The sequence below is a fragment of the Arvicanthis niloticus genome, chromosome 21, assembly GCF_011762505.2.
Source record: "Arvicanthis niloticus isolate mArvNil1 chromosome 21, mArvNil1.pat.X, whole genome shotgun sequence".
NCBI lineage: Eukaryota > Metazoa > Chordata > Mammalia > Rodentia > Muridae > Arvicanthis > Arvicanthis niloticus.
Window position 1 is genome coordinate 267417 of NC_047678.1, and position 12633 is coordinate 280049.

Sequence of the window (12633 nt, forward strand, 5' to 3'; positions counted from 1 at the left end):
TCATCACCACCTGGCCAGGTCACTGCTTTGCTGTCTTCTCCGAGGGCTCCCAGGGATGAGGGAGGACACTGGCTTCTTCCAGTGTCTCCTCTCCACACCCCTTGGGGAAGGTCGATGGGAAAGAAACATTTCCCATACCGAGGGAAGGAGCCAAAATCAGCACCCTGGCCTTCCTTAGTTTCTTCTGTTTGGAACTGGGGGAGGGGTCTTTCGTAGTCCTGGCTGAGGACATTCTAGTTCCTTGAAAAGTAGAGAAAGGTGTGGCTGGGGAATGAACTGTTCCAGGGTGACAGGTCCTCAAAAGAGACACAGAGGAACTTATCCAGTCCCAGCTTACCCCAAAGTCTGTTCAAATTGGACTGGAAGGCACCTGGAGGCCGAGGTGGTGTGTCTATGCAAATTAGACAGTAATGAAGTCGTGGGTGGCCAATTTCAGGAGCTGAGTTGAAGGGTGGAGGAGGGGCGGCAGAAAGGGTGGGGCGAGCTCCTGTCCTCTTTCCCCCAACCCAATGGTCCCATCTGAAGTCTACCAGCTCCATCTTCAGCACTTAATGATTTTGATGGGCCCTACCCGTGCACCATTGGGCTTTTGAGTCTGCCAGACCCACCCATCAGTAACCTGGAGTTCCAGTTGTTCCCAGACTACGGAGCAACCTCACCTGCCACCACTACAAACTCTTGGGAGCTGACTTTTAGCAGAAAGCGGCTAGATTATCTTTGCAGCCATCTGGAACCATATACCCTGATAAGAGATTTGGTTTTCAATAGCCTACAACAGCTGAAGCACACTCTGATATCCCACATATTTTGTTTTGCTGTTTATTGCCCCCAGCTGCAAGGCGCACGTGGCAGCCACGCCTGCAAGGCATGCAGTTCATGTGCTGTCCACGTGCTATCCAGGCCATACATGCCTGTAAGGTGCACGTGGTATCCAAGCCTGCACCACCACCGCCCGGCTTAGCCAACATTTTTATCTGTATCAGAAGCACATGATTGCAAATAAATCAGGCACATACATACAGATCTACCTGCCTCTGCCTCCTGGGTGCCGGCATTAAAGGTGAGTGCCACTAGGTCTTGCGTCAACTTATTAATAATTTTAAACAATATCACAGTTATAATTTTTCTGCTGAAATTTTCATATAGTCTTTGCTAAAAAATAAGATTTCCATATTATGTATATGCACATTTATTTTGCTATAACCATATTAGCTTTAGTCAAATCATTTTTCTGGCTAAACAAAACCATGTAAGCTTATATATGAGGAAGACCAAGAAAATATACTATTCATATGTGTGTGTACACGCATATATATATGTAGATATATATTATATGAACATATATATATGAATAAATATAGACACATTTAATAGATATGTATACATACACACACATATTCATACATACAAATATACACACATACTATTGATAATAGCCCTTGTAGAGATCTCACAAATTTGAATAATAATTTCTATTTTTCAAAATGTCACTGAGGGGACTGGAGAGATGTCTCAGTGGTTAAGAGCACTGACTGCTCTTACAGAGGTCCTGAGTTCAATTCCCAGCAACCTCATAGTGGCTCACAACCATTTTTTATAGAATCTGATACCCTCTTCTTGTGTGTCTGAAGAAAGTTACAGTGTACTCACACAAAAATAAAATAAATAAATCTTTAAAGAGTCACTGAAGAAAGATATTATGTACCAAAGTGATTAATGCTTCAGCTGCTCTTTTTAAAAAATTATTGATTTTGATTTTATGTATATTGGTGTTCTGCCTGCTTGTGTGTGTATATGACATTTTTATATGCCCTGGAATTGGAGATACAGACAGTTTTGAGTTGCCATGTGGGTGCTGATAATTGAACCTGGGTCCTTTGAGCCAGTGCTCTCTGAGCCAATTCTCCAGCACCCTCGGCTGTTAATTCTTAAGTCACCCTGCCCTTATTTGATTGTAGAGATTTCTAAAAATTGCCAATATAGTTTAATTTGAACAACTTCAAAGTAATCTTTTGCAAGAACACTTCTGTGTGTTGTCTTCTGGAGCTTAGGCCTGTACAAGCAGAAGATCTGTAGAACTATTAGAAAGATGGGAACCAGGATCTTCTGCTCATTAAGTTGGTTGGAACCAGAATGTTCAAACTTAAATTGGACAAATGTTCTTCACCTTGGAAATTTGCCCTCAAAGAGAGATGATGTTACAGAGTATACAGGTTAAATACAACATGACTTCACCAAACACCTCTGCAGAGTGAAATAATGCAGACATCAGTAGTGCACCTCAGCAATCCCAATGCTCAAGGCTGAGGTCAGATGACTGCAACCTGAAGGCTAGTGTGGAACACACAGAGAGATCCTGTGTTGGGGGTGGGGGGAGAAAAACCAAGGCAGGCATAATGGTGAATGCCTTTAATCCTAGTACTCGGGAGGCAAATGTGGTGGACAAGCAGATCTCTGTGTGTTCCAGGACAATCTGGTCTACACAGTGAGATCAGGACAGCCAGAGCTACATAGTGAGATCCTGTCTGCTAAACAAAAAACAAGAAAGCCAACAAAACAAACAAAGAAAACACATGGACATCTGTTGTCCTAGAAAGCATGTGCTTGGCCAAGTGTGGTAGCATATGTCTGTAATTGCATTATGCATGATGTGGAGGCGAGAAGATTAGGAGGTCAAAGATAGTCTTGGCTTCATCATAAGTACAAGGCCAGCCAGGACTGTATACACTTCTGTCTCAAAAACCCAAAAGTTTGTCTGGAGAGAGAGTGCAGCAGTTAAGAGCACTTACTGCTCCTCCTAAGGACCTGATTTCATATCAAGTAGCTTACAGCCGCATTTAACTCGAGTTCTAGGGTCTTGAGCTCTTTTCTGTCCTCTCTGGGCACACTAATATGTGATATATATACATATAGACACACAATTTCTAAAACATAATTGTAAACAAGTTAAAAACAAAATAATTTTATATACTAACTTAATTACTATATCAAATGATTAATTATATCCAAAGTCTAATTTGCCCATTTATTCATTATTTATTGCAGTACTTGTGATTGAACCCAAAATTGTATACATGCTAGACAAGCAGAATACACTGAGTTAGGTCTGTCAGTTACTTAAATATTATGACATATCATAGTATCCTAGATTTTCCATCATTTTGGTGACATAGTTTCTCAAACTCATGACTCTAAGTTTCTGTACTGCCAACAGGTGTCACCCAAGGAATCGCTAACTTTTCATTATACTGGCGAGTGTCTTTTGTTTGTTGGGTTGGATGTCTTGATCCATAAGTCTAATATATGCTTCTTTCTTATTTTCACACATCTTGATAACATACATCCTGTGTAGATTCATATGAAAAAGTTCATAAAGCATAGAAATTTTAAGAATTCCAAACCAGGATTGTGGAAACAGTCTTTAAAAAGTTTGCACTCATCTTCTCAGTTGCCTTACTTTCCTTCTAAATACCTTCTCTCTTTAAAAAAAAATATGTTATATGCATACTTTCTATGAGGGTAAGACTCTGCATATACGTGGAAGTTTGAAGACAACTTTTAGGAGTCAGTTCTCTCTTTCTGAGAACAAGTCAAGCCTTGGGTGGTACCACATATGGTTTTCTTTTTATGTATCTTGCCAGAAAGTTTCATCATTACATAGTACAGTGCATTTTCTGTAATAAAGGTACTTATTCACACATTCTTCACAAATCATTGAAATATAAATGCCCAAGTTTTACTGTGTTTATGCAAAAATCAAAACAACATATCATAACAGAAACATCACCTGCGAGATGCATTCAGTGTTTTCTTCTTTCTAATAGTTGTCTTTTAACAACTGAACAATGTATGGTTTTCTTTTTTAGTATCTTGCCAGAAAGTTTCATCATTACATAGTACAGTGCATTTCAGCTGTAATAAGAGTGTTACATGAACACCAAAAGAATGTTTCTTAAAAGTAATGGTCCCTCTTCTTCCTGTAACTGAGCCGGCTTGAGTGTACCTGCATTCTGAGTGACTCTGCTGGGTGCTCTGAGGGGCGCTCGGCAAGCTCAGAACTCCAGACATGGATGTAGTGACCTATGATGACGTGCATGTGAACTTCACTCCAGAAGAGTGGGCTTTGCTGGATCCTTCTCAGAAGAGGCTCTACAAAGATGTGATGTTGGAGACTTATAGGAATCTCACAGCTATAGGCTACATTTGGGAAGAGCATACTATTGGTGAACATTTTCCAAGTTCTAGAAGACATGGAAGGCATGAAAGTAGTTGTACTGGAGAGCAGCCCTCTGAGATTACTCAAAAAGCTTTTGCATATTAGAGTCATAATCAAAGGCATGAAACAACTCATAATGGAGAGAAACTCTATAAATGTAACCACTGTGGTAAAGCCTTTGCAGGAAGGAGTAAACTCCAAATACATAAGCGAACACATACAGGAGAGAAACCCTATGAATGTAACCAATGTGGTAAAGCCTTTATAGTAAGCAGTGGTCTCAAATATCATAAAAGAAAACATACTGGAGAGAAACTCTATGAGTGTAACCAATGTGGTAAAGCCTTTCCCCAAAGCAGTAGTCTCGAATATCATAAAAGAACACATACAGGAGAGAAACCCTATGAATATAACCAATGTGGTAAAGCCTTTGCACATAGCAGTGTTCTACAAGGTCATAAAAGAACACATATAGGGGAGAAACCATATTAATGTAACCAATCTGGTAGAACTTTTTCACAAATCAATATTCTTAATATATATAAAAAAACACTTATTTGAGTGAAACCCTTTGAGTGTCGCTAATGTGGTAAAGCTTTATCACAAAGCAGTTGTCAGCACAATCATAAAAGAACACAGACATGAGAGCAATTGAATGTGAGCAATGTGGTTTTAAACCCTTTCCACAAAGCAGTGTCCCCCAAATATATAAAGGACCATATACTGGAAAAAACCTATGAATATCATCAATGTTCTGAAGCTCTTTTATGTCCCAATTATCTTCAAATACATAGAAGGACATGTACTGGAGAGAAGTCCTCTGAATGTAACTAATGTGGTACAGCCTTTGCACTAAAGAGTCATCTCCTAGTACATCAAAGGATACACACTGAAGAGAAACACTATGAATATAAGCAATGTGGTAAACCTTTTGCAAGTCACAGTACTCTCCAAGTAAATAAAAGAAGACACACTCAAGAGAAACCCTGTGAATGTCATCAACAGGATAAAGCCTTTGTACACTGCAATCCTCTTCAAATACATAAAAGAAGACATACAGGTGAGAACCTCTATGAATGTAAGCAATGTGGTAAAGCCTTCATATGTCAGTCATATTCAAAGACACAAAAGAAACCATAATGTAGAGAAATCCTGTGAGTGTATTTAATATGATGAAGCCTTTGCACACTTCTATAGTCTTCATCAGCATGAAACAATCCATACTGCGTAGAAATTTATGAATACATTTAATATTGTGAAGCCTTTTCAAATTTCCCAAGTTTTCATCAGCATGAAAGAGAAACCCTATGAATGCATTCAATATGGGGAAGCCTTTGTACATTTTTACAGATTTCATCATCATAAAAGTACCCATAATGGAGAGAAAGTCTATGAGTGTAAACGATGTGGTAGAGCCTCTCAGATCCAACACCACTCAGTCTCAGGTGATGCAAGTGACAGGAGTTTATGATAACAAAGCTGCTGCTGGTTCATGACATACTCGGAACATAATGTGTGACTTGTAACACACACATTTCCCCAAGTGAGCCAGAGTGTTATAGAGCTGGCATCCTGCAGTCAAAAACGTCAACCCACAGTTATTAATGTCTGAAAGAACTGCAGTAACAAAACTGGAGAAAACCCTGAGCAAAAGGAGGTCCAGTGACATGCCCAAATTGAGATACATCTCAATGGGTGGCCCCAAGGTCTGACACTATTACTGATGCTATAGTATGCTTACAAACAGGCCTATCATGACTGACTTCCAAGAAGCCCCATAAACAGGTGAAAGAGTCAGATGCCCAATCAGTGGACAGAAACTGGTGACCCATGAGGTTGAATTACGGAAAAGCTGGAAGAAGTTGAGGAGGAGAGCAAGTATATAGGAAGTCAAGCAGTACGAACTAGAGCCTGTACCCCTGGGATCTCTCAGACACTGAGCCATCAACCAGGTAGTATAAACCACCTGATACACAATAGAGGACTACTGGGTCTGGACTCAGAGAAGATCCAAGTGAGCCTCCAGAAACTTGGGTCCCCAGGGAGTGGGGAGGTCTGGTGGGTAGAGGCTGTGCATGGGGACATCTTGGAGACGAGGGGAGGAGGATGAGGAAGAGTTGGAGGGTGGACCAGGAGGGGTATAAAATCTGGATTGTAAAAAAAAGGTAGAACAATAAACGAAAAGAATAAGAAAAAAAAAAGTAATGTTCCCTATAACACATTTGTCACCTATAACGCCTTCCGTGCCCTCTGCTTATTATAATTGCTTTCTTTTAATGTGGGTACATTGTCAGTGTGTCTTTTCTTATTTCTTCCTTACATTGTACAGTGCATTTCAGCTGAAGTAAACATAAATAGAGGCGTACCTCTACTCAAGTACGCCTCATACATGCCCAGGCGGTATTCATTCTGCTAATAACTAGAAAAGTGTTAGTTTTAAATAACTCAAGAAATCTTAGCTTTACATGTCTAAGGCAGTAAAAAAGTGTATGCCCGAACACCAAAAGAATGTTTCTTACAAGGTATATCACCTATAATGAATAAGTCACTCATAACGCATTCAGTACATTCTGCTTATTACAATTGCTTTCTTTTAATGCGGGTACCCTCTCAGGTAGTATTCATTTGCTAATAACTAGAAAATTTATGGTGCCTCACAACCATTTGTAATGGGAATTGATGCCCTCTTCAGATGTCCCTGAAAAGAGTGACAGTGTACTCACAAATATATAATAAATATGTTTTTTTAAAAAACAATAAAAACGAACAAACAAAACCAAAAAAGTAGAGCTATTTAAGCAGATATCTAACCCGTCCCGAGGGTTCTAGTTATCCGTGGGTCTCAAGGGGGATCTCATCTGAAAAGGAACATGGGCGAGAGAAAGGACGAGACCAAGGGAATACAAACTCGTCAAGGTCTCATTTAATGTGGGAGCAACTCTCAACTTATACAGGAAAATGGGGAGGGAGTTACAATACGAGGAAGAAGAGCAGTCCATATCGAAGTCAGCCATCTGGGGAGACATCCTGATGGGACATCCTTGTGGTCCTTCTCATATCGAAGTCAGTCACCGGAGGGACGTCCTGTGGTTTTATCTCGTTCCTGTACTCTGCTGTTCTGATATCAGGAGCAGACAAGCTGCACTTCCTCAAGCTTAGGCAAATCATGGGAAGAAGATTTCAACTGGTCTCCAGCAGATATCAGTGTTAACCTCTGGCCTCTCCTACAAGTCTCCATGCGTATGTGTCATGTGCACAGGACATATACTTATGCTCTCATGCATAAATTATGTTACATTATAAAGCTCACATAACCTGACATCCGCAAATGGATAATAAGGGAAGCTAGCAGAGACCTACTAAATGTCAAATGCGTTCATTTCTTTGGACTATCACAACAAAAAAAAAAAAAACCCACACAGCTTAAGCAGCAGAAATTAATCTCTAATTACAGAGTTACAAGTCCAAAACCAGAGTTGTCCGTGACTGTTCTGGTGTCTGGTACTACTTAGGTCATCTTCCCTGTGACCATGCGTTTGTTCACATTTTCTTTTCTTAGGAGTACTATGTGTTCATAGGTGTAGTGATATAATTTTATATTCATTGCATTACTTTTCCCCACTGAGAAGTGTGCTCGTATCTGCTGAGCCATACCACTCCAACCCCTTTTATCACATTTCGAAAGGCTCTGGGGCTGGAGCAATGGCTCAGTGTTTAAGAGCACTGACTGTTCTTCTAGAGATCCTGAGTTCAATTCCCAGCAACCACATCGTGGCTCACAATCATTTGTAATGGGAATTGATGCCTTCTTCTGGTGTCTCTGAAGAGAGTGACAGTTTTTTAATCACATATATATATAATAAATAAGACTTTTTAGAAAGAAAGAAAGAAAGAAAGAAAGAAAGAAAGAAAGAAAGAAAGAACGAGGCCTGTGTCTTAAAAAACAAAAGGTTCTGGAACCTTGGCTTGGTGATTAAGAGCACTCATTGCTCTTCCTAGGACTCAACTTTGATTCCTAACACCCACATAGAAGCTAACAATTGCCTGTGACACAAGTTGCAGAGGAATCTGATGTTCTCATCTGCCTTCTGCAGGCACCAAGAATGCATGCGGTACACAGACATACATAGATCCAGGCAAAATACCCACACACATTAAAATAAATAAAATAAAACAGAAAATTATCTGAAAATATACTACTCATAGTCTGTGGTCCTCAGTTTGAGGCCTTAAGTATAAGCTAATAAAGACAAATTCTGGTAGAAATACAGAACTTTGTTCAGAAGTTACTAAAAATTTTTAAGTTTTATGCACAAATCTATTCATAAGTCTGCTAATAATGCTTAATCAATCTGCTTAATAAGGTATTGACTTTTTTAGTAAAATTCACACCAGAAAAAAAAGTATAACAAATTTCTGTGAGAAAACAGGAGCTCAGGTGCCAGGAAAACAGAAAGCATAGTAACAGCTTAACAACATTCAATAGAAATGCACATAGGCTAAAACTGTGAGAAGAGCAGGAAGGCACTGCTAACGATGGGTTACTATTTGTTACATAAACCTGCACAGATTAATTAAATCTATCTTTATGTTTAGCAAGCTCAAATCCAAGTAGCATGGGCTTGAGAGTTTAAAGCCAGGACAGAAATGAATAAAGTTGAAAACAAGCTGATGTTCAATTAAAAAGACCTGTGTGTGTGTGTGTGTGTGTGTGTGTGTGTGTGTGTGTGTGTGTGTGTAAATCATCTGTAAAGAGTAAAGAATTAGGAATTAGAACACCTTATTTTTTTTTTGTCAAAGGATAAAACAAAACAAAAAACAGAGAAGGCCCACAACCAACCAACCAACCACAACTTTGTCTAACTCCACAGAGTTCATGCACTATATTTTATTTTACTTTAGAAATTTTTTTAGATATGTTATTTATTTACATTTCAAATGTTATCCTCTTTCCTGGTTTCCTGTCTGGAAATGCCCTATCTCAACCTACCTCCCCTGGTTCTATGAGGGTGCTCCCTCACTCACCCACCCACACACTTCTGCCTTCCCGCCCTGGCATTCCCCTTCACTGGGACATCAAGCCTTCACAGGACCAAGGGGCTCTCCTCCCATTGATATTTTGTAAAAACTTTTTTAGATATTATGAGTACACTATAGCTGTCTCCAGGCACCAGAAGAGGACATCAGATCTCCTTATAGATGGTGGTGAGCCACCATGTGTTGCTGGGAATTGAACTCAGGGCCTCTGGAAGAGCAGTCAGTGCTGTTAACCACTGAGCCATCTCTCTAGCTCCGATATTTTACTTTTTGAGACCAAATCTTACTATGTGTAGCTCTGGCTAGCCTGGAACTTGCTATATAGACCAGGCTGGGCTTGAACTCTCAGAGATCTGCCTTTGCCTCAAGAGAACTTGAGGGGTTATGGGCATACCTTATACACCTATATATGTGTGTATACCTTATACACCTTCTGAACCAAGAATTTCACTTCCAGAAAGTGATAGAGCAAGTAGGCATAGAGCTACACTCTGAACATCAGTGTCACAGGAAAGGAAGACAGCATGTGCCACAAAGAACACCTATGCTCAAACCCATAATGTGATCACAGAGAGCTACAACCTGGGGTTTATACTTCAACTTCTAGACACGGCCTGACAGGCCCAGGATCTGTTCTTGGCAGCTCAGCTGGCCATCTTTCTACCCCACCCCCCAGCCCCAGCAGGTGCTTACTGTTTCTGTAACCCTAGGGAAGGGGTTGTGGAGCCTTCCAAGGTTCCACTTTCCTAGACACTGGAAATTTGTGTCCCTCCAGAGTCTTACCACTCTCAAGAGAATGTGGCATTTTGGAAGAAAATGCTAGAAAACAAGGGGTGCTGGGGAGGGGGATCAAGGGTGGGGTGTCAGCCCACTAAAAGTACATAACCTGGGTTTTTTTTGTGTGATGTATGACATCAAAGAAGGTATACCTCATGATTGGGAAACGCCCTGAGCCACACACACCTGAAAGGGCCTACCAAGTTAAAGGGCAGCTGCAATTGATTCCCCAAATGGGTGTTATCCCGAGCATGTTAGAGACGCAAGTATATCCTCTCTGGGAGAATCACTGGAGAAGGGGACCAGGACGTTGTTCTGAGGCACTTCCAAAGTGAATTCTCCTCTCCAGCCCCCTTATTGAGACAGGGGTTCTCTGTAATTCCTGCTGGCCTTGAATTCAAGAGATCCACCTGCCTCTGCATCCCGTGCTGGGATTAAAGGCATGACACCCCTATTGCCCACTCCCAGGTGAATTCTTGCACACCTTAAATCAATGATTCCCAAACTCTCTAATACTTTGACCCTTTAATATGTCATGTTGTGTTGATTTCCAATCATAAATTTCTTTGCTACTTCATAAGTTGGCCACTGTTCTGAATTGTAATGTAAATATCTGATATACAGGCTGATATTCTGACCCCGGGGTTGGGACCATTGCCTTAAAGTAGGTTAAAAAGTACAAAAAGGTAGCCAGACATGGTAGAGCACACCTTTACCACAGAACTTGGGAGGCAGAAGCAGGTAGATCTGAGTTCAAGGCCAGCCTTGTCTAAATAGGAAGCTCCAGGATAGCCAGGGCTACATAGATATCCTGCTTCAATAAGGAAAGACAAAGGGATCAAGAGTTGGCATTTTAATGATGCCCTTTTCCCACTACTGGGTAACTTAAAGCAAAATAATTTGCTTGACACAGGAGTTAGTGCTCAGCCCAGCAAACATATTACCACCATCCTAAACATTTATAAGTCAACTGTGCCATTCTTGAGGCCCAGACTGAAGTGTCAAAAACTGTGGGAATACAACCTACACAGTCCCCCTACGACAACCGAATAGTCAATGTTTATAAATTTTACTGTCTATGAGGAAACCAACAGCATGCCAAAAAAAAAAAATGTTTTTATATTGAATAGTTCTACAAATTGCTATTCGCAAAGAAAAATAAACAGAAGGCGCTCAGGAAGGCAGGTTAGAAAACAAATGTAGTGATTTAAGAATCCATCCATGTTTCTCTTCACTCCAGCAGAAGCAGGCTGCCAGGCAGCTTGAGCTCAGTTTGCCCTTTGACACTTGAGTTGCTTATGATGGAGGAGGCAGGAGTTTTCAATAACTCTTCAACTTGTTTTATCTTCTTAGCTGGAAAAGAATCAACACCAACAGTCAAGTGGGAGGGGAGCACAGTTTTAAAGAAAAGGGCTCTGGACCTGGAATCTGGGCAGACTGGTGACGGCTGAGCTGAAGGGGTTAATGGGCCTTGGGTGTGTCTTTCTTTCCCTTTCTTTCTGTCATTTAAGAGCTCTGGAAAGGGGTACCTACGAACAATATAGTTTCCTGGTGTTTGGAAACTTCAAGAAATCATGAAAAGCTGAGACTCTCCCGTGGCTTCCTCCCCAGATGGGTCTTCAAAGTCCCTTACCTCTTCGGGCTTCCGTTTCTTTTTGCCAGGCCTCCATGTGCAAGAGAATATTTTTCATTCGAGTCTGTGCACTGGGTCGTCCACAGATGGTGATTTCAGCTAGGTTCCCAGAGTTGTCCGGGTCCACACTTATTAAGGCCTGGGTCATCCACTCTATTTCTGACATTTCGGCTTGATCTTGGCCTAAACAGGTGAGGAAGAGACTCTAAGTAGTAGAATGGCTTCAGATGTGAAGACGCGGGCTTTGAAGAGCAGGCTGAACCGAGGGATATGGGGAACGGACTTGCTGCCCCTAGCAGAGTACAGAGAACTAACCCAGACCTTTGCTGCCCCTAAAAGAATACAGAGAACTAACCCAGACCTTTGCTGCCCCTGAAAGAATACAGAGAACTGACCCAGACCCCTGTGGTGAGAAGCTCACCAATGATCCTTTCTGCCACCGAGGCTTCCATGTTGAACACCATAGGATTGCTGAGTTCCTCAATTGGGAACCACCAGGGCCGCGTGCGAAGTCGCGGGGACATAGGCAGGGCGCTGAGCAGCTTCTGTGAGTAAGGGTCTGGCTCGGTGTGAGCATCAGCTGTGTGGGATCCCATGCTGGAACCCTCAAGAGTACAATCACGAGGAGGTGCACTGCTTGGCAGCCTGTCTGCTTTTCAATGCGGCCCAGCCCGGCCCCGCCCCTTCTGTGCCGCCCTGCCACCTCCCCACCCCCACCACCACCACCCCCCCCCCCCCGCCGCCGCCTACGCTTTCCCCGCCCTACTCTCCCACCCACACCATCCCCCCCAACCCTCCTCCACCACCACCCTGCCAGAGTGCACAGCACAAGTGAGTGGGCTGGGTCCTTTGCCAGGTCTTCAGACTGTCACATTCTAGGCCCTGCCCAGGGTACTGCTGACACAAAGAATTTGATTTGGTAACTTAATTTGAATCGCCTCCTGTGCTTAATTCCCTGTTAGTTTCAAAG

At 41.8% G+C, this 12633-nt stretch overlaps 1 protein-coding gene across 1 annotated transcript; it reads right to left on the reverse strand.

The window, feature by feature from the left end:
* Window positions 1-10553: 10553 nt before the first annotated feature.
* On the reverse strand, window positions 10554-12317 carry Ooep (oocyte expressed protein). Its single transcript, XM_034484352.2, has 3 exons — window positions 12085-12317; window positions 11664-11846; window positions 10554-11383 (listed from the first exon to the last, which is right to left on the reverse strand). Exons 1-3 carry the CDS (start codon window positions 12257-12259, stop codon window positions 11262-11264), a joined length of 480 nt encoding a protein of 159 aa, XP_034340243.1. The 5' UTR covers window positions 12260-12317; the 3' UTR covers window positions 10554-11261.
* Window positions 12318-12633: the final 316 nt, after the last annotated feature.